General features: G+C 39.3%; 2 protein-coding genes across 4 annotated transcripts in view; both read right to left on the reverse strand.

The window, feature by feature from the left end:
• MRPS6 (mitochondrial ribosomal protein S6) overlaps positions 1-22997 on the reverse strand; it is a 66528-nt gene that overhangs the window by 25283 nt on the left and 18248 nt on the right. The window lies entirely within an intron of this gene.
• Positions 627-22997, reverse strand: part of SLC5A3 (solute carrier family 5 member 3) — a 41423-nt gene continuing 19052 nt past the window's right edge. For all 3 annotated transcript variants that reach the window (XM_060640437.2, XM_060640434.3, XM_060640435.3), the window contains exon 2: positions 627-18477. In XM_060640437.2, coding sequence (XP_060496420.1) covers positions 15984-18140 — 2157 coding nt within the window. In that variant the 5' untranslated portion in view covers positions 18141-18477 and the 3' untranslated portion in view covers positions 627-15983. The remainder of the gene's footprint in view (positions 18478-22997) is intronic.

A 22997-nucleotide genomic window follows, 5' to 3' on the forward strand; every position in this document is an offset into this window, starting at 1 on the left:
GGGAAGAATGGAAGAAAAAAAAAATCAGAGGAGCAAGAGTCCAATAACTGCTGAGTCCGGCACAGATTAATGTGTGCCAATAACAAACTGAAAATAATAAAGCAGTCACACTTCATAGCATGGCTGAGTTTGCAAATGTAAAGGTAGTCAGTAGGATGACCAGTAACTTCAGCTACAAGGTTGGCAAGACTGCCTCTAAATCATAAACTGGACTTACTAAGGGACCCTGCAGCTAGCCCACAGTGAGTCACCAATACCAGCTCTGGTGTCAAAAGATTATAAATGAATGAATTTCAAGACCTCACAGAACAAGAAAGTCATGATTACATGAGATCCAACTCTGTATGAATTTATGACTTGTCAGTTACTTACGGGCCCAGGTTAACAGTAAATCTGTGTAGTTCGACTATAATGCAGTTTTGTTCCTTAATTAATCCACTTGTTTCCCAGGTCTCAAGTCAAAGAATATCAATCAGATAGATGCCATTTCAGGCCAAATTTGGAGGTTCAATTGCATACAACCAACAGTTCCTTTCATGATTTGGGTACACCAAAAGAAAAGGGCAGAATCACCAAGGCATCCTCTAGAGCACAGTGGAATCATCTGAGGAACTTTTTTGTGTGCGTGTGAGAGAGAGAACGAGCGACAGAGGGAGAGGGGCAGAGGAAGAGAATTATCTCAAGCAGGCTCCACACCCAGCACAGAGCCCGATGCGGGGCTCAATCCCATGACCCTGGGATCATGACCTGAGCCAAAATCAAGAGTCAGATGCTCAATCAACTGAGCCATCCAGGCACCCCTAACCTAGGAACTTTAAAAAATGAGATGCTTATGTCTCACCTCAGATATTTTGATTCAATTGGCCTAGGAATTTAAGAATCCTGGGCACTAGCATTTTTGAAACTCTCCAGGTACAGACAAAGCTGAGAACCACATTCTAGTATGAAGTTGGCTGGCTTCTCATCAGCCAAAAAATGAGTGGTTCTGGCCGAACTGTAGTTTATAAAGGACTTTCAACAATGATCTCCTACAACTCTAATTTAATAAACATAAAAGCTCCACTTCTTTTTTCACAATAACAGAGCTCTCCCTGACATGAAATAGAGAAAGAACAACCCCAATAGGTGACTACTTGTGGTTAATAGTACTTCAACAGCTGGAAACAATGCCAAAACGAAGATGTCCATCTTTGCTATTCTGAGGACATTCTGAAATCCACACCCTTTTACTGGGAGATTTCCACTTCTGTCTTCCCCATCCCCACTCCAGATGCCTGTACAGATGAATAAAAGATGGGAAAGAGGAAGAAGACTGGCAGGAATCCTGGTTACTATGGCAGCAAGTAAATGAGATGCCAAAGCTCATGAAACGGATAGTGAGAGCAGGAATCAGGTATACATCACTGAGCTACCTGTCTTGTGGACTGCTCTCCTTCACGCACAATTCAGTTCCCTGCCTTCATCTTACAGTTCGGCCTCTGCAGGGAGTAGGAGGGCAGCACTGGAATGACAGGGAGACCAAGGGAGGTAAGAACCCGCAAAAGATTTAGTGACTAGAGACAACAGGGTTATTAAAGAAAGAATCCTATTTTATATCCTGTGAATCTTCTAAACATCAGTGTACGAGTTTAGCAAAAAATGTGTTCGTTGACTGGGTTAAGAGAAGTATTTTTTTTAAATATGCCCTGATGGAGAAACTTGGGCCTTGGCAAGAGTCAGATCTGCATTACCCTCCAGAGCAACTGTGTCCACCAACCAGGCCACTGCAGGGGTGCTTAACTTAGGAGGTGAGAGGAAGGCATTTGAGGGACTGCACTACTCTGAAGAGCAGGAGGAGCAGGGCATAAAGGCACAGTGGAATTAAAGAAATAAAAACATCCTTCCAGATTCAGTTACTTCCTAGAAGTGTGCTTCTCCTCTGCGATCCTACACGGACCGCTCCCATTCCACACACATCTTGCAAGTACAATTATGTCGAGTACCATCCCCTTCCTTAACTAAGCTTCTTCAAGGTTGCATCTATTCATCTTTACTACATGCTGGAGATGCAACGCAACTGGCACACAGAATGTGTTTGCTAAGTATTTGATGAATGCATAAGTCAAAGAATAAATGGAAAAATGAAGGGATGGAAGTTGCTAACTGCACTTGAATTCACTGAAGAGAAAGAAAATGCTAAGCCAAGTCAGAAAATTCAAGGAGAAATAAGATATTCAACTGCAAAGAGGAAAACCGCACCATTTGTTTTCAAAAGACAGATATGCATAATAAAGCTAAAGCACATCCTGTTAGTCAAAAACAGATGCACAGTCAAGGAAGAAGGAATAAACAGGTGAGAGACGGATACAAAACAAAGACACAGCCAGACTCATAAAGGTGCTTCCAAACTTCTAAGGATTCTTGGGACATAATCAAGAATCATGGACATTCTACTCCTAGAGTGTACAGGAAATATTACGCATCCAACTTCAGGACTCTGAAAAGCTAGGACAACTTCTGGAAACCGAGTCAGCAGGTCGTGCTGTCTCTACATACCAAGTAGAGACAACAGCATTGTACAGTGTCTTCCAGAGGGTGTGACAATGAAATTTCCTATTACAACCGGAAGGACAGTGAAACCAAGGGAATGGTAGTCTTCACTGTTGTGTTTACTTCCCACCCCTGCAGTCTAACGTCAGTAGTGTGTACCCTGGAGACTGTATTTGCTGATTTAAACATATAAAAAGGGACGTCAAAGTGCCTCAAAGTTGTCTAGAAAAAAAAAAAAAAAAAGACAGGTAAAGGGTCTCTTGCACACCCAAGAGAATGAAAAAGATAAAGCTGGATTTTGAGACTTAAGAGTACCCTTATCTTGAGTATTTGTCTTCAAATACTCAAAGGGAAAAAAGGTAACACTTCAGAGGCAGAACTTGAGCTATCAAATGAAAGAGGCAGACTGGAGGTAAGAAACCCCTTTAAAATCAGAACTTCCCGTAACTGAAGTGCACCTTCTGGGAGAGCCGCTGACAAAGTTCTAGTTCTTGCGGGCGGTGGTTACACGGGTGTTTGCTTCGCAGGTACAGTGGATCCTCATTACGTGCGGAATCCATACATGCCAATCCGTCTACTAGCGAAAACTTATTTGTGCCGCCCAGGTGGACACTCCCACCAACTTCTGCAGTCATCTGCAGACACACGCATGTGGACACCGGTGGAAAATGTGCCACCCGACATGCACATTCCCGGCTGAGGCCCAACAACCGAGGCTCTGCCTTCTTGTTTCAGGTCTCCCATGGTAATAAGCAGGTGTCTTTTCTGCGGCCCACGTAGTGCCATGTTTTCCCGCATTCTTGTGCTTTTTGTCAATGCTGTTTAAAATGGTCCCCTGAGTGTAGTGACATGCTGTCCTAAATGTTCCTTGGTGTAAGAAGGATGTGATGTGCCTTACAGGAAAAATGCATTAGGTAAAGCTTCATTCGTGGCATGGGTTAGGATGCTGTTGGCTTTGAGCTCGATGATTATGAATCAAACATATTAAATATAATGTCTTCATCAGACTTCATCAGAAACACACATAAAAATGAGGTTATGTCTCGGTCAGTTAATTAAAATGTGACCAGCCAGAGGCTCACAGGAACCCAACCCTGCATCTCCTCAAGGGGCAATGACTTGTATTCACGAATTCAGCGTTAGAGGCCACTTTACAGAAAGTAACTGCCACAAATAACAAGTAGCAACCATACTCACTGTGCTGTATACCAGTTCATTTTCATGGGACGGAGTATGTATGTTAAACTCCACACACAAAAAATGTTTTCGTAGGTGGGCTTCGTGCATTGTACAGAAGAATCAAACACACAACTCCTAAGGCCCCTTTTGAAATGTGAACCATCATTAGCTCTGCGCTTTCAGAGACCAACAGAATTTTAAAACTCCAACTGTGCTTCTGGTTGTCAACATGTTCTTTTTGGGAAGGACTGAAATGGGCTATAGACTCAGAAATGTCAACTTTCAAATACTAAGCAAAGAGCAGATACCAAAACTTCCCAGTAAGTTGGAAGTTGCAACACAAGCATCTAATTATACTCCTTCTGAAAAACCTACTAGAACTACAGTAAAGAGCTTTTTATTGTGTGTGTGTGTGTGTGTGTGTGTGTGTGTGTTTTAAGGTACAACTCTGAAAGAATGAGGAAGACAAGACGGGAACACAGCAATTCAATCTGGAGAAGAAAGAAAATATATGAAAGAAAGCAGCAATGGGGAAAACCAAGAATCAACCGTACTTAACAATGGAGAATTCCTCCAAAGATCCAAGAATTGGCAACACGGGGTATGCCTGTGAAAGTGGGGGTGAAGTAAGAGGCTAAAATAAAGTCTGTCAAAAGCGTAAGGAGAAACTGGATCCTTAGATGCATGTCTGGAGGTTTATTCTCTGGAGTGGACAAAACAGAGAGAAACCTCTGGACCAGGAGACACACGCACAGCTCTAAGTGGGGGCACCACACCAAAAAGAGACTGAGGAAAAAAATGCATACTGAATGATGAGACCCCTGGGCTCTTTCCCCACTTAGCTCCCAGAATGATGGCCCAAGGCCTTTCATCCTTCAGTCAAAAACTCTTAAGACTATTCTTTGGGCAATCTGACCTGTTCAAAAGATACCACAGGAGTCATGCAACAAACAGCCAGGCCATGAAGGCCAGACAATGAAGCAGACAAGCTCCACCCACGCATTCAGTAGTCCATTCAGTTAAACCAAAGACCGCATACATTTGAGAAAAGCCTTTAACAGGAGAGCTCAACACAGAAAAAACTGAAGTAAACAAACACTGCAGGAAGAGAAAACACTATCTTCAGAGATGAAAAGATACGGCAACCATGAAACAAGAGACTAGAAAAAAGGAAGATTCGGGGAACAAAGCAGCACTGATAAAGTAAATACCTGAGAAATTTTTTCAACAGAAGGGTTAGAAGATAAAGTTAGAAACACCCTTAGAAAGAGCAAAAAGACAAAGACAATTAAGAAAATTAAAAAACAAGAGACTGTACGAAACTGGACCAGTCCACATGATCCAAAGAGTTGAACAAAATTCAAAGTTCAAAAAACTCCTTTTTTCCAAAAAGGAGAAAACAGAGAGTAATCATCCTAGAAATAAAAGACACTCGGTTGCCAAACTGAAAAGAGCCCACTGAGGGCCAGTACAATGGAAGAAAAACTTTCAAGGCATGTAATAATGAAATTTCAGAACACTGAGACTAGAAGCTAGGGGGAAAAAAAAAGTCTTATGCTTACAAAAACTGAAGAAAAATACTTCCCAATCTACAATTCCATATTCAGCAAAACTCTTAAAAACATCTATACACCTGCAAAAACTTTAATTCTAAAGAGTTGTAAGATTGAAAAATGAGTTAATGTGTCAATATTATCTGATTTCTTGCAGCTGGAAAAGGGAGTAATGGGGAAAGCTAAAAGAACCTTCTAGCGCTGGTGTAGAATTAGGAGGCCTCAGATGTATATGAATACCCTACTTCTGTATACTGAAAAGGGCCCAGAAGAAGGGCCATGTTCACCCCTGTAAAGAATGGGCACACCCAGACCTTGATTTCTAAATTCCATTCCCTAACTAAATGCCTGGTCCCAATGGGGAAAGGAAAGTACAAGATAAGCCTGCAACCCCTTGCTGTGCTGGGAAATCAGGAAGCACTGAAAAAATGATACAAATGGGCATCAAGGACACAGAAACTAGTCTGAGGAGAGTATCAATGGCTAAATCTGGAAACATTTGAGCAAAATGATGACAGTAATGGAGTATAACCCACTAAATGAGTTCATACAAATAAATGGGAAGAGGAGGAAGCTTTCCATTTGAGTACAGCAAACAACAACAAAACTTCACACACAAAAAAATCAGTTTTGCATCATCATTGTAGTAACTTTGCTCAGGCAAAAATTACCTATGGACACTGAATTCAGGGGTTCAAGCCTGATGAGGAGTAAGTTATTTACGTAATCTCTTATTATTTTCCCACAGATTATTTATTGGCTAAAAGAAAAACAGTACCTTGACAGTGGAGAAACCTGACAGACACCGTCTTAACCAAGTATCAAAGTTAATGTCAACATTAAGGGAACAACATCACATACCTCCCAACATGAAGCTTTGAGGACATTATCATTGCTTCACTTATGTCCTACTCCTGCCAAACATGTATAGTGTGAATCTAACCATGAGGAAATGAGGGGCATTCACAAAATGGCCTCTAAATTTCAAAACTAATACCATGGAAGACAAAGAAAAACTGAGGAATTGCTAATTAAAGGAGAGAGACATAAAAGCTAAATACAACGGACTGGCTTCTAAACTTAAAAAAAAAAAATGCTACAAAAGGACATCACTGGAACGGCAACATTTGAATAAAGACGTCAGATTAAAATACTGCATCACTGTCATGTTGCAGATATTGATAATTACATTCTGATTAGAGGACTGTCCTTGTCTTAAATATACTACAACTACCGAAGGAGTAGAGGGGAATGATGTCTGCAACTTAACACTCAAATGGTTCAGAAAAGTGTGTATGATAAAAGAATGACAAAGCAAACGTGGCAAAAATGTGTCCTACTGGTGAATCTGGATGAAAATGATTCCGGAGTTCTTCATACTGTTCTCACAACTTTCCTGTGATCTGAAGTTATTTCGAAACAGAAGTGATAAACTAAGAGAATTTTTATTTACTCGGTGATTGCCATGTCACTCAATTCTGGATCGACACCCGTAAGCCCTGGTTTACAATGGTAAAGAACAGCATTAACTGGTAGGGAAAACCTGTGGTGAGCCAAGAGAAAAGGCACTGAGGTACAACCTCTTCAACTCTAGACACAGAACCTCGTCAAGTTTTGAGGGCAGATACGTGTTCATACTGAAAATACTCAGTCACAGAAATGTAAATTTTTCATTTTATTCAAAGTTGGTACAGAAGTGCTAATAACATTTCCATAAAATAATTACTATACTTCAGTTACAGGACAAGATACCACAGAAAGGAATATACTTTTCAAGAAATGTAGTTCATCTGAAGTTTCCAAATACTTTTGAAGGCTAATGCAGCAGCTGGCAAAATAACACACAGTACACAAAGAACAGTGTATTTTACAGAGTCAGTAATGAAAACTGACAGCTCTTTAGCAGATTTGCTTCATTGTTTGTCCATTTTTTCAACAATAACACTTTTAAAAACACACGAAACCAAGATCATACATGTCTACAATTTTAAAAATCAGATTGTATACAGTAGGTTAGAATAATAGTCAAGTTAGACTTGTCATGTATGGTTAACAATCCTAAATCTACAATTTCAATGGTATTCCTTTCAATACAGAAATAACCTGGTTTATACCAAATTCTACTTTCTGCTTGCAACTAAAACATTGTACGATGTGAAGATGGACCCCGATCAAACCTGAAGACAAAACAAAACAAAACAAACAAAAAAACCTGTGGACAACAAACGGTCACTGGAAATCAGTTTACAATTCAAAAAACTCACCAACAACTCAACAGCTTCATTTATAATCACATTTGGTCTACAATGCATAACTGACGAAATGGTACATTTACACAATACACACCCCCAGTGCACAGACTGGTCTCTTACAGAAAATATGAACAGAGTATAATAGGGAGGACACTGGGAAAAACAGCTTTCAATGTAGACATCTTTTTAAAATGCAATACTTACATATCAAAAGTACTAGATAAAAGCAGCAGTACTCTGCTGACATTTGGCTTAAAAATAAAGAAATGAATGAAGCAATTTCACAGGATATTAGAAAAGGAATCGGTTTTCTTCTTGAAGAAGACTACTAACTTTTGCACAGCAACTATTTTTGATATCCACCTTATCAAAAAAAAAATAATAAGTACTGAGAAGCATAACATAGTTCATACATGATTGCCGACACAGGTCTGGGCAACAGAAAATGGGATGTCCAAGCCAAGAATGGGTAGATCCCTGCTCTATTTCTCAACTCTGCTGGCAATCTATAAACCAAAGCAGTACTGGTGGGGAAAGGCAGGGAACAGATGCCGTATCATCATCTGACACTAACGTAACATGTCATTATTAACAAAAATAAAGCTTTTGCATTTTAACAACGCCACAGAAAAGTCCATGAGCAAAAGACTTGTTGATCTGTTTTTGCCACTCAAAAGTTAGAGATCTCAAAGTGAAATTAGAAAATTCTAATTATACATATTTACACTGCTAGGACTACTTTCACCTAGACGAATAATTAAAGCAACTTTCCGTGGAATTTTAAACGAAAGAAATTCTGCCAAAGGAATCTTCAAAAGCATGAAGTTCTTGCAAATGATTTTAAATTTAAAAACATTTAAAGGTACAGACGCATACTATATAGGATTAACAGATAACTGTTTTGCCTTATCACACATCGCTAAGCCAAAGATAGTCCTCAAACCTCTTTTTTTTCCTGTATTTCTGGCACCCCTCTGCCCTCACCACACACACCCCCACCCCAAGCCTGAGGTTTTACATTCTAATACTGAGGGAACACACCTGACTGCTTTTTGCTGGAGGGGGAATGAATCTCTCCCTTCAGGCGCTCTGGTTAACCCCTCTAAAACATGTGATACCAGTCTACACCAGCTTTAATCTTCATTCCATGTATTATCCGAGTTGACCAAGTCTTTCCCTAAGAAGATAAATACACAAAATAGAGGAGAGTGGGAACAAAGGTAGTCACTTGTCTCCCATTCTGAGAGTTACAGCTTTTGACATATGGGCAAAATTCAAGACAGAGATTATTTATGCATTCTTGATAGACTGGGACTATGCAGGTAAAGAAAACAAGGGCAAAACCGAGTGCAAGAAAAACACATTTTCTTCTGCTGCACCCACAGATTTCACCTCATCTGGTCATGAAGCGGGGGGAATGGTACAGGTAAAAGAAGCCTTTAGACTCTTACAACCACTGTGAAAAGCAAAGTAGCTCGTTTGGCAGAGCTGTCTCAGACTTAGTTTGATGCTCAGAATACTTGGACCAAATTCTGCTCTATTAAAATGAGTGCAGTAAAGCACACGAAAAAATAAAGCTAAGTTTACCTCTTACAAACCTACACAAAGATGAAAGACAAGTATTTGCCCTGTCAAAATGTGAAATTTCTCCATGTTTTCAGGAACCTACCGATGGCAGGTAAAACTTCCTCAAGACTTAAGATCAAAAACCAACTCAAATGGGTCTACAACTTAAAGCAGAAGTTTACCAAACTGTCCCACCCACCAAAAGCTTAAAAGTCTGTCCCAGTTAGTTCCAGATTATAGGAAAGAACCCATAAACCCCATTTTCACTTGTAACCCCAAGTATAATTGCAACATTCTTGACACTGGTCTTCTCTCCCTCCACCACAGCAGTACCAACTTATTCAGATTATTACATTTGAATCACTTCTCATTTAGGACCACAATTTAGATCACCTCATTGTCTAGGGCTTTCAAAACGGTGGTCCTCCATAACTCCCAAGACAGATGCCTGGTGGGCTTTATGACTGGCACTTGCGGGACACTGAGAAACACTGTGAGTCTTGTGCTTTCTACGTGTGGAGATACACACCTGCGTGAACAGGATTTGTGCTTTCTACGGACCTTTAAGCTCTTTATCTAACATGGAATGTGAAACTGTTGCCACATGTATGTTCTCAGATATGCCTATTAAACCTACACTGGAAACACAATAGTTAAAATATACTCACAGAATAAGTAACTTTATAGTTTTAATGAAGGATACAAAACAAATATAGATGAATAAATAACATTTAAACTGCAACAGGAATTAGAGCTACTTGGTTTCCTTGAACCTAAACAAACGCTGCATATAAAGTATGTAAATATAAATGCATTTTGTGTATTTCCTTGACTAGTTATAACAAAATTTAAAAAGAGGAATTGTAACAAATAAATATATTCTATCAAGAAAGGGAAATGTGTAAACTAGCAGAGTCAATATTGGCAACCAGAAGGCACTAATCAAAACAGAAATTTCAGAAGCTGATTATATTATGAAATACCCTATATACTGGCCTTTGCCAATTTGGGATTTCAATAATAGCAATAAGCTTAATTTCAGTTTCCAACTATTATTACCAAAAAGCGAGTTATTAAGGAAAATTCCACTTACAGAAGTCTAGGCTACAATTAAATACTGAAAAATTATCCAGACTAGTTTGTCCAAAGGCGATAAACAAAGTAAACACTCCTTCCTCCAGCAGCACTGGGGTACAAGGTGAATTTACCAAGATAAATAGAAGTCTCCAATAAGGTTGTGGTTATCTACTGTCAACTTGTGCTGTTACGGAAATCACTGAAATATGTATTTCCCCTATTGATAGAGTTCACGGACTGTAAACTATTTTTAACTGGGGGTAGGGGTAGGAAAGGATTGGAGGGGCTTTAGGATCATGGGCAACAATTATGATCTAGTGCTTTTCTGCGAGTAAAGCCATTGCTCCTACACTAAGAAAAATCTGAGACCGCTGTGCTTTTTGTCTTGACTTGCTCTTCATTTGCTTATTTGTTCTAGCATCCCTCTCTTCACACATAGTATGAATCCAGGTAACCAAACCACACTGAAAAATTATTACATAAAGTAAGGTTATTTGGTTTAAACCAACAGCTTCCAATTATGGTCCTCCCCTTAAAAGTAAAGTACATGAAATGAGTAACGATACAAATACATCAAATCTTTCTCGTCTATTTCTGAATAAAAGGCAATATATCAATGGTTAAGGCTGTTAGTTACCAGAGAAACAAGAGTGCTTAAGCCAAAGTCCTATCTTTTCTAAAGGATTTGAGATGGAAACAAACATAAATTATATCCATTCTCATAACATTCCTTTAAAGGTGAATCAGTAGTTGAAAGCCTTATTCCCGGCATTGGAGAGAGAAGTTTAAATAAAAACATTTATATGACTATGTGACTGATGGTGTGGGACTCAGCACTGGCAAAGCCTATTATATAGTTTGAACCTTAGCTAAATCCAATTCTAGGAGTCAGAGTAGCTGAATACCAAGTCTTCCAACAGAGGGGAGAGTCTGAGAAAAAGGATACCAAATGAAGAGAAGTGACCTTAATGGAGGAAAAGGGGTTTGCCGCCCTGAGTTAATAAGCTAACCGAATGTAGTAATCAAAAGATTACTTCTTATATAATCCAGCTTCACACCTTACTAGTACAAAAGGGTTTCTCTATATGCCAACTGACTAGTTCCAACTTTGCACCTTTAAAGTACTGAAAGAACAAGGCTTTTTGGCATCAAAACAAACTCCATTCCTCTCTGCATTGTGATACCACCATTTCAAAGGGATCGGTATGAAGTTTAACTATTGTTGTCTCCCTAATTTTTGAAGAAAAGAGTTTTCAGAATAAAATACTGATGGATTATTAGGGCATTTATTAGTGAACACTAGTGAACATTAGCCTGAGAAGATCATTCTGGAGAATTAACAGTTTAAGCTTATAGAAATTTCGTATATTTAAACACGACTATACTTAATGAATCATTATTTGGATCCAAGTATTCAAAACTGGGGCAAAGCAGCACTTTTGCACATCACAGCAATAAACCTGAAAGTGAATTAAGCTGATAAAAGATCAAAACAGGAATCTGAGAAATGTTAAAAGAAAGAATAGGTGAAAAATCAAAGCAATGTGAGGGAAGACAAAGGGAAAGACCAGTCTCTCTGAATGGTAGGTGAGTATACACACAAATAGGAGTATACCCTATTTGTAAAGTCTGTTCAAGCTAACATCAGAATGACTTATGCAATGTAACATTTTGCTAATGAGAAATCTTATGAATACAAGCGTAAAAGCATTTTTTTCTACTAAAGTGTCACTATCAAATATCAGTCATTTAACCTCAAATAGGCTTAAAAACTCCTACTTCACAATATTTAACATCAAACCAGGGTTTTTAACAGGCTGGATCTTATTCGTTGATATACGCATCTATATGAGGAAAGGCTTAAATAAACTGACAGCCAAGATGCTTCAAGTTCTGGAATTCACTGAATAGAATTCTACGTCTGCACATTTTAACCTAATGTTTGTCTGTTACCTAATTTGTTAAGTTTGTGTTTTTATCACCCAGGTATTTCTTCTCAGCATCTCATTTATAGTTTTTCGGACTTCTTAGAACAATTGTCCTGGCATGTCTCCGTGGTCACAAAATGTAACAGGAATGGTCTACATATATCTCTCAATCTAAACCTGGGGAATGGTAAGGTGTAACTACTCCATACCCACATGGTCCTTTCCAGCCATCATACCTCAGATGAAAATGACACAGCAGAGTAAAAAGTATAAGCAAAGTAAGTAAGCCAAATACTGCCAAGTGGGAACACTGACGGGTCTAATAATATGGCCAGTCTTCAGGACGGTAAAGAATGAGAATAGCCCACAGGCTACACTAAATGATATTCGAAGACAGAGGAGAAGATCCACTCACCCTGGAAGTATAGGGAAGAAAACAGCAGACTGAGAAACGGAGACACTTATAGACTCTAAGCGCCCTGGACAAGACTTCAGTCCCCCACTCCCAATTAGCCTCAGGTTAGAGAACTGAGTGACAACCTCCCAATCAATTCTTAAAATGTGAAGTTTCACATATGATAGGTCTCTGCTAATTACTTGACATGCTAAGAACTATGACCCTGGCCAGCCTCTTTGTACAAAAAGACAATGGATCCTTTGAGGCAAGGGAAATGGAAGCCTTGGGAGAGCAGATCTGCTGAATTTAGGCTAAAGGACACAGTACCACCACTATTGCTTGATGCTTCTCTAACCTAAAGATATGAGTGATAACCTCACCAGGAAAAGAATGGCTGCAGAAAAAGCTCGGCTCAGCTATTTCTAAAGCCACATACTATCTCGGGGCAAAAGGATATAGTATTTTTGGAGCCAATAATTATTCTGCATGCCCGAGTAATAAGCTCTTCTCATCAGATCTTAAGACTGAGATTGTGTGGAAGGACAAAAATCTAAGAACTGGGGATACCATAAAGAACAGATAAGACAGTATTTGTCTCTACTTTTTGAAGACCAGTGTTCTCACTTTTCATTTGGACTCTTAGGTAACTATTCTAGTCAATATCACTCTTACTCAATTCTGAACCTTAGCTTGAGCCAATATAAAAATATATACATATGTCTACAGAGCAAATGTCATCATTTAGGACCCATTTAGTGTAAAGTATGAACATTTTGCTAGCTTAAAACAGACCATGTATCATTCCATGAACAATCATTCTAATGAAATCTAGACTGAACAATGGTCCCCTGAATGAAGTTGCAATCGGCAATCCACATACTTATTCAAGCACATTATCTATTACTGGAAAGCAATATGAAGGGCAAGCTTCAGGGACTTCAGTCTCAACACAGTGATGTTTATACTGACAAGAATAAACATCCTAATGGATATGCTAATAGTCATTCCTTATTTACAGACATTAGTACTCTAAACTTGACCTACTGCTATATACACACAAATAGACACAAGATGATGTATTTCACGTATCGTACTAAGACAGCAGCAAAGAGAAAGTAGGGGGATCCTAATACTCCAAACTATTAGGACTCGACATTAAACAAAGGGGGAAAAAAACCTACATAAACACCACCTATTAATTTATGCCGTAAAAAGAAGGGTTAAGAAGGCTGCCCAGCCAATGTGTCAATCCTCTTTGTGGAGAGTTACACAGCAATGTGTTCAAAGAAAATTTTAATCCCTATGACTTAAAAGCCAATTTGAAAAATCTAAGGTCCTATTATTTCCCCAAATACCAAAAAGGTTGTCTCAAAGGAAAATAGTTCCTTTGAGAAAAGGACTAACCATGAGTCCAGCTTTGGATACATGGTTCTCTGTTCTCCCCAACAGACTTTTTGTAACCTTAGATATGTCACAGCCACAGCCTCCTCCATACAAGAAAAGGATGGTCCCTATTTATTTGGCCCCCAACTTCTAAATCTTAAGAATGAAATTGGGAAAAAAAATTCTACAAGGCACTCTAAGCTCTCAGAAATCATGCTATTCATACATAAATTACTTTTTCATCTACAGACTCAGTCCATCAGAAAGCCTCCTGGAGATGGGAAGACATTATGCTACCTGATAATTTCTAAAATCAACTTTGGACTAATGAAGTCCATCATAATGAAACTAGTTTACAGAATACAAAAAATTGAAAGTTATTAGGACTGAGTTTTGATTCAAAATCTACAAAAGTATCTAAAAAAGTAATACTTTTCCCTAAAGAATACAAGCTTAATAAAATCATGCAATTTAAAAAGTATCAGAGATTACAGGAAAGTCAAAGAAAGTAGATACACAATTAGTTTCCTTCATATGTCACAAAGGAAAAAGGACCATGTTGAGCACACAGACACATAACTACATGATCTATAGAGCTTTCCCCCAACATCTTTTGTACCCTGCCCTCACGAAGGGGAATCAGACTGTGAAAAAGATTCCCATCCATGAAGGTTACAACGGAGTGCCATGCCATGTGAAGATCGAGGGTCCTATAATTTACACAAGTCCTACAATACCCTCCACAAGACATACTATTAAGCCCAGAAGTTCTTATTCTTGACACCTCTTTAACATGCTATCTGTTCTACAGAAAGACAATACTGACAATCTACCAATGGCAAAGCATGCACTCTGACTTTTCTGTTACTGATGCCCAGTTTGCACTGAAACCTCCTCATGCTCTAGGTCAATATAACTTTTTAAACAAAAATGTAGAGGCTGTGTACAGATGGCAAGTCTTTCGAAAAAAAGTAAATCGGGGGGCGGGGGGAACTTCTCAAGGACACAATATGATCTCAGAATTAAATTTTCCCTCCAAAAGCTCAACTTCAATATATCATGGGGCAACCCAGCAAAAAGGCAGTGACAATTTTTTTTTTTTCTTCAAATTTCTGGACATATCTTCTGACTGAATCCACTTGGAAAGATATGTGGCTAATAAAAAATGTTACCAAATGACAAGAACAAAGAACAAAGGTAGAGAATTAGTGGAGTACGAGTAGTCACCTGTTTAGCATAAGCTGACCAAACACTGCTTGAGGACTGCTAATTCCCAAACTGTATAAACAACCTGAACTTGGTCAATAAATCTGGGGATCATCAGCAATGTTTACTTCATTTTCTCCCCTAATCATCTGACAATACAGTCATGACATAAATGTATCAAGATAGACTTGATGGTCATTTGAGTATGGTTCACTTAAACTTGAGTCAAAGCAGGAAAAAAAGAAAAAAAAAAAGGAACTGGAACAACTTTTGCTCAACATTCCATATATTGGTGGTACAAGAACAGCTACAGGAAAACATTCTTCTTCCTTTCTTTTGGCATTCAGAATCCATAGGCTCATGCTAGCAAAATGAGCCTGGCAAATGAACTAACTTGTCCCGACACAAGTACCCCACAAGAACATGAGTTAGGTTTTCAGTACACAACTGATTATACAATGTCTACAAATTCAGTTTTAAATGGTAGTAGGGATTACAAAGACAGAAAAAACTTTGAAATGAGCAAGTCTTCTACTTCAGGTTAAGAAGGCCTACCAAGATTTGGCAGTGCAGACAGTATACCTTATTTGTAATATCTTAGCATATATTCTGCTCTACATGTTCTATGAGAATAATTGGTCTCTCTCCTTACTTTGGTATGGAAAATTTTAAACCACATTTGCACAATTCAGTCTGTTAAACAAGTTTTACTTCATTTAGGTTGAAAATTTGCTTTCATCCATCTCTGGGAAAATAAAGTCTTGCAAATAGATGATTTTCTGCTAAGTAAAATTTGGCTAAAACCTACAGCGTAAACAATGCCTGAGAGATGCAACAGTTACATGTTTTCTTTTTTTTTCTTTCCAAAGACCAGTATTTTCTTAAGTTAGTGTCTCATCATATCCTTAAAAGTTCATAAGGAAAAATAAACAAACATGAAAATTCCAAGTGAACACACAGCAAAAAGTCCAATATTTAGTATTAGTTTAACTTGTGGAGGCTCTTCCAACATTTGTAAACAAACAGCCTCCTCCTCCATCAGGTCTCTGAGACTCCTCTTGCTGAGGCTCTTACTTTTAAAGCCACAGAACCAATCTATGAACTTCCAGTACCGGCCTCCATCCTCTGTTTCTTTCTTTCTCTCTTTCTCACCCATGAGAGCTGCTTGCCCATTGGAATAAGCATCTACTGGTGTTTCTGCCTCTGAATGACCTAATGAAGCCACTGGATTGCCTTCTTCTCTGCAGGTCACCAAAAGATTAACATCTTCAGGCTGAAGGCCCTTGATGCTATCTTCAGATTTCCCATTGGGAATGATGTGGTTGATGGCCTCACTATTCTCATTGCATCTCAGAATGCTCTTCTCTTGCATTTTGTATGGTTCATCTTTCGGGGAGCAGCTCTCCTTCACCACCAAGCTCTTCTTAGACCAAAAGGTGGTGGTACGAATCTGTTCCTTTGTGGGAGGTGGTGTGAGAAGGCTAACAATGACAGTAATAAGTCCTGTGACCCAAAACAATGCTGTGGCCACATACATGTAATGGATGTCTTTGATGAAGCCTGGCCTGTTATCAGGTTGGTCACATTCTGGGGCACGGTACGCAAAGGCCAGTGTCAAACGGACTGCTCCAAGAACAAAGCCAGCCATTCCACCATAGAAAGCCCCTTGTTCATTGCAGCGCTTCCAGAAAATTGCCAGAAGGAACAGGGCCGCAACTGGGGGTGTCAGGTAATCTGCTACCTCCTGAATGTAAAGGTACATCTGGCCTCCTTGCATCTCCACGATGATTGGCACCCATGCAATGCTGATCACCACCATAAAAGCCACAAATATCCTCCCCACAATCATTAGTTCTCGGGAGCTTGCGCTCCTGCGGATGAGTTTATACACATCGAGGGTGAATATGGTACTGGCACTGTTAAAGATAGAGTCCAAGTCGCTCATCAAAGCCGCAATCATCACTGCCATCATTAAGCCCCGGAGGCCCACAGGAACCAGCTTCATCACCAGGCGTGGGTAAGCAATATTAGAGCACCCAGCTCTGCTTCCACATACTTGCATGCAGTGCTCTGGGTTGATGCAAGCTATATCATCAGCAAACAGTATCCTGGAAATCATTCCTGGGACAACTATGATAAACATTGGCAGAAGCTTCAAAAAGCCAGCCATAAGAGTAGAGCCTTTGGCATGAGCAATGTTTTTAGCTGCTAAGACTCTCTGCACGATGACTTGGTCAGCACACCAGTACCATACCGAAGCTGGGGTCTGCCCAAGAACGAATCCAGGCCAAGGAACATCTTCATCTGTCGGATTCCGTAACATTTTCAGCGCATCTTTCTTAGGGTGGACATTACAAGAATTTGTGTTGGAAAGGTTGTATGTCAACAAGATGGAAGTAACATTGGGCGAGGCCAACATGTACCTTCTCTTAACTTCCTCAAACCCGCCAATCTCCATCATGCTAATAATCATAAGTGTGAGTGCCCCAACGATCATAAGCAGAGCCTGTAGAGTGTCTGTGTAGATCACTGCAACAAGGCCTCCGGTGACAGTCAGCAAAGCAGTCATGCCAATGAGCAGGATGACAGACACATAGAGGTTCCAACCCAAAGACTCCTGGATAAAGAGGGCACCCGAATACAGATCCACTGAGAGCTTGGTGAAGATATAAAGAATCAGAGACAAGGCTGCGAAATAGACCTGAATCCTATGGCCACCAAATCGCTTGGACAAGTATTCAGGCATGGTGTATACCCCTGACCGGATGTAAATCGGGATGAAAACCCATCCCAGAAGTTGCAAAAGCAGTAAGGCATTGAATTCCCATGCGCCCACTGCAAATCCACTTGCAGCTCCAGATCCTGCCAGCCCAATGAAGTGCTCACTCCCAATATTGCTCACAAACAGAGAGGCACCAATTGCTACCCAGGTCATAGAGCGCCCCGCCAGGAAGTATCCACTCACGGTGCTTCTATTAGATTTCCACATGGCAAAAAAACCAATGCACATGACCAGGATAAAATACAGGGCCACTATGGCAATGTCTGCTGTCTCCAGTACAGCCCTCATTTTGGTAACTTTGTGAATAAGTGTCCAACGACAGGAAGTGTCCAACTTTTTATTTACTCATTAGTAACCCCAGCCAAGTCTGTAAACCATACGTGAACTGGACTACACAGAGCAACACAGCAGGTCAAAGTCTTTGTCCTTTGGTTTGCTGTCTTGATGGTGGTGGTTGTGATAAACTTTGAAGGAGACAGTTTAAATTTTCCTCCGCTTCTTAATTGGGATTGAGAACTTAGCTCGTACTCTTAATCCACTCTCCACAAGACCATCAGCATTTACTCAGGTGCTGGAGGAGAAATTCTGAGTTGCAGCTAAGTTAGTGAAGCCTACTGTACCAACCCTGCAAGGCAGCAAAGACAAAAGACAAAGATTGAATTAGAGGAGGGTCTCACCAAGTGATGAGGAAACTTTCAGTCTAGCAAAACGGCGCAACAAGACATTCTTTATAAAAAGAAAAACTTTTAAAATATACTTCAGTTCCAGAGGAAAGAACTATACTAGCACATCTGATACTTAAAAGTCATGAGAATATTTATCATTTTGAACTAAGAACAAAAATTCATCAACCTGATAACTAAGTGGCCTAACTTCTCTAGCAACTAAGAACTGCCTACCATGACATTGCCTTTTCTTGTCTTACTGTGATCGTCTCAGACTGGAAGAGACACCAAGATCTTAATTAAAGCACCTTAAAGGAGCAAGGGAGAAAAACACTAATTATTCATAAGGGCACCAGAATAAATCTTCAAATGCTTTACATCCTGAACAATGCACTTCTTATAGCCAGTTACGGTCCAGGATGGAACAGGCAGGTAGAGTTTACTGGATGTTATCATCTACCCCCAAATTAAGTATCACTTAGTCTATGCAAATTTATTATAATAAAATTTTCCTAAATCCCCACAAATGTCTATCTGTGGTAGTTATACAGCAATGTAGAAATTGTGAAAGGACTCCTGCCCTAAAGGAAAACAAAACATTCCACGCAAAAAAATTAGGAACATACAACTTAAAAACCCTAAAATTTTACTGTTTTTGCTAGCTAAAAGGAGGACATCAGAAGATTTTTGAAAAATGTTCAAAAAGGTAATTTCCTTGCCTTCTTTTTCATCAGGCATTATTTCCAAGAGAATCTGAGAAGATAAAGGCACACAGACATAAGGTATGATTTTGTTGAGTATTTTTTTTCCTTTTAATAATGCTTTCTCGTTAAAGGGTATAGAAAGCTAGGAGAGTAGAGAGGGGAAGAAAAAATTTCTGAAAGTCCAAAAAATAAAGTATTATTATATCTTCCAAACCTCAATAAAACAAACATTTATCAACCATTAGATAATAAATTATCTTCAATTAAGTCAATCAGATAACTTTTCAGTCCTGGATTAAGAAAAAAATCACTCTGGAAAACAGACATTTAAATCCACCTAAAATCAAGTTCATGACTCTGACGATTTTTCTCCTGGAAAAAGAGACAAATTCTAAATCTACAAAGTTAATTATAACTGTAGCTGAAAGATCAATATAAAGAACAATTTGTTATTCAACCTAATGCCTTCCACACATCAACTTCTAATGTGATTTCTCCTTTTGTGATAAAGCAACCGCAAAGTGAAATGTTTTTCTATACTCAACAAAGTAGGTTGCTTTTTGATGAATCTAGGCAACTTCCTTTAAAAATCAGTAGTAAACTTAAACCCTATTAATGATACTAAAGCCACTTCTTTCCAAAACTGTTCAAAACAGACCACAGTATTAAAAACTTTTTTTTTCCTTTTAATGTTTGTTTATTTTTGTGAGAGCGCGCGCATGCGCGTGCATGGGCAGGGGGAGGAGCAGAGAGAGAGGGAGACACGGAATCCAAAGCAGGCTCCAGGCTCTGTCTGAGCTGTCAGCACAGAGCCCAACGTGGGGCTTGAACTCATGAACCGTGAGATCATGACCCAAGCCGAAGTCAGACGCCTAACCGACTGAGCCACCCAGGCGCCCCTTTAAAAACTTTTAAAAACACACCTCTCACTGGCAAGGAAAGGAGCTGGAAACAATGCCTAAACAGAAATGTTCTACCAAGTTAGGTTATCAGGCCTTATTCATAATGCTGCCTAGACAGACATGTCTTACTTAAACCCATCTTTATGCCTTTTTAAGCGTGAAGCACTATAATAATTATACTTAGAAAACTGATTAAAATCCTTCCTCCTAAAAGCCAGTGTCAATAATGACTGAATAAAACTCCCACATACAAAAGCATAAAATACACTAACAGTTGGGATTTGTATCACTTCATACTTGCCAAATCTTGAAGCTGGTCATTAGTTCTGTGACCTCAAAAACTTTCTAAAGGAACCCTTGGACATTATGTAAGAAGAATGACCTAAATTTTTTATAAAATATAATCAGATGACTAATAAGCATTAACTATTTAAAAGAGCACCTTTAGGGGCGCCTCGGTGGCTCAGTCGGTTAAGCGTCTGACTCTTGATTTTGGCTCAGGTCACGATCCCAAGGTCAATAAGATTCTCTCCACACACACACCACCCCGCCACCTCCCTCCACCCCTCTCTCATGCTCACGCAGGCTCTCTCTCTAAAAGGGCGGGGGGCACCTTTAAGGTTTCAGTATAAGGGGCAGGTCCTTAATTACAAAGAAAATAGTTGCTGGTAGCTATGAAATCCTGCCTTCAACAAAGCTCTCCCCACCATTCAACTACCGAGCCGCCTGTTTCAACTTACACAGAAAAGCCTAACTCACAAATCAGAACAGCCCTTTCAGGTGTTGCTCTTCTCCGTGGCGGTAGCTGACCAACCAACCATGTGTTTCCCCCAAGAAGGGACAAACAAAACATCCAGGGGTTTTTGCTGGGAGGGGAGGGGAGAATACGTGCTGTAGCAGCCCCCACCAGTAGCTTATTTGCTCAGAGAACCAAGTGCTCAGAAACAGAACAATCACTAAATCACTAGTAAGCACTGCTAATAGCAGTATGCTTGTTCTTCTTGTCAAATACAATCTATACAAGTCAGATACCCAAACCACATTCTGCTCCCTGATGAAGGGGGAAATGTTCACCCTGGTCTAACCCCTAACTTCTCTACAACAGCAAGTAAGCTAGAGAAAAGATGTTCTGCCCACAGGAGAGGTAGCAGAGAATGGCCAAACACTAGCTCAACTCTGTCTGCCTATGCCTCCTCAGACCATTCAAAAGCCATCGCCAACAAGTCCCCATCTCACCGGATACCATACCAGCCTGTGGGCAGGCTTAAGATTTTTCCAATTTAAACAAAAAACATCCAGAGGCCAGTACCCAGTAGACTGGAAAAGGAAAAACAAACAAAACCAAAAATAGGTCAACTTAGTTTATAGAACGACATAAAATACTATAATGCAATGCAGCTAAATTTTACAGTCCAGTCATGAATACAGATGGTCACAGCCTTGAACTTTACTCTGTTAGGAAATAAACTGTGCCTTCCTTAAAAATGGTTCCAAACAGAATATACAATATAAGTTCTTCGTATTTTTCTCTTTCCTTTGAAGTAAATATTTCTATGACAAAAACACAATGAACACTAACCAGAATTCCTTTATTTTCAGAAAAAATATACATGCAGAAATTTTTTCATCAGCCAAAAAGAAGCTTTTTATGTTTTTATATTATTAGAACAAAGCTGCTACTTGGTTCAGGTAAATCCCATCAAGTGAGACAAGTAATAAAACAGGTACATGAATGATAAATATATGGGTTGGTTCCCTGGTAGTAAATTTTTAAGGAAACAAGTATTTCTATCCTAGGAGTATTATTTGTAGAATGTATAAAGTGGTCCCCTAGTGGTGATGGGCAGTATAATGAATTTAGCCAAATCTCAAAACACAAGGGGAGTCAGTGTAAAACAGAGCAGAAGCCCCCACAGAGGAAAGAGCTTCTTTCTCAGAAAGTGTTTTGTTGATAGTTTTGCACAAAATTAGAATACCATTTTGGTACTGTTTAGATGAATTAAATTACAACCGAAGAATTAATCTAAATAGAGAAGCATACCTAAATATTTGCTGTGTTTGAACTAAAAAGAGGAAAACAGGTAACACCAAATTAAATCAAATCAGCTATTAACCTCCCATTAGGTAATAGAATAAAAATATAATTATTATAATAAGCAAATCCAACATCTCTTTCCTAGTATCTAGGGTGACCAGATAATTTATCTTCCAAACTAGGAAATTATTCTGGGACAATCTATAAAATCCAGGACATATAGTCACTCTAGAAATAAAGTCACCAACAGAGAACAAGAAAAACAATTCCTAAAGCTATCAGGGCTCCACATCACAACAAATTCAATGAAGCAAAGGGACTAACAAAGGGTAGAATACAGTGACACTAAAAGTGACCAAACAACAATCATTTTAGCTTTGGAGTCACTTTAAAAACCACACAAAGGACCACCTGAACAGGCCAGTCCAGCACTACTAATAGTACTCTTGCCGGGTCTTGCTTACATTCTGATCCAAGGAAAAATGCTCACTGTAACAGCTAGTAAATTCAGGGTTAGAGAACACAGACACTTCTGAAAACTTACATGTATATAAGCGGCGTAATCAAGAAAGCAGACAAACTGAAGGGCTGGAGCCCAAGCTGTTTCTTCCTAAACGCAGGATGGAGGCAAGTAATCTCTATCAGCCTCAAGTGTCTCCTCTGTAAAATCAAATCACCAACTAGCTCCTAATGATTTGATAAGGAATAATTAACACAGAAAGAACAGAATATTGCCCACTACAACAAACAGGCACTCAGTAAGTGTCTCTTTACCTTCTACAACTTGTGTGGACTAAAAATGATATCAACTCCTTTTAAATTGTCAACTATAATACAGG

This window comes from Panthera onca, chromosome C2, assembly GCF_046562875.1.
Source record: "Panthera onca isolate mPanOnc1 chromosome C2, mPanOnc1 haplotype 2, whole genome shotgun sequence".
In the NCBI taxonomy this organism is placed as follows: Eukaryota; Metazoa; Chordata; class Mammalia; order Carnivora; family Felidae; genus Panthera; species Panthera onca.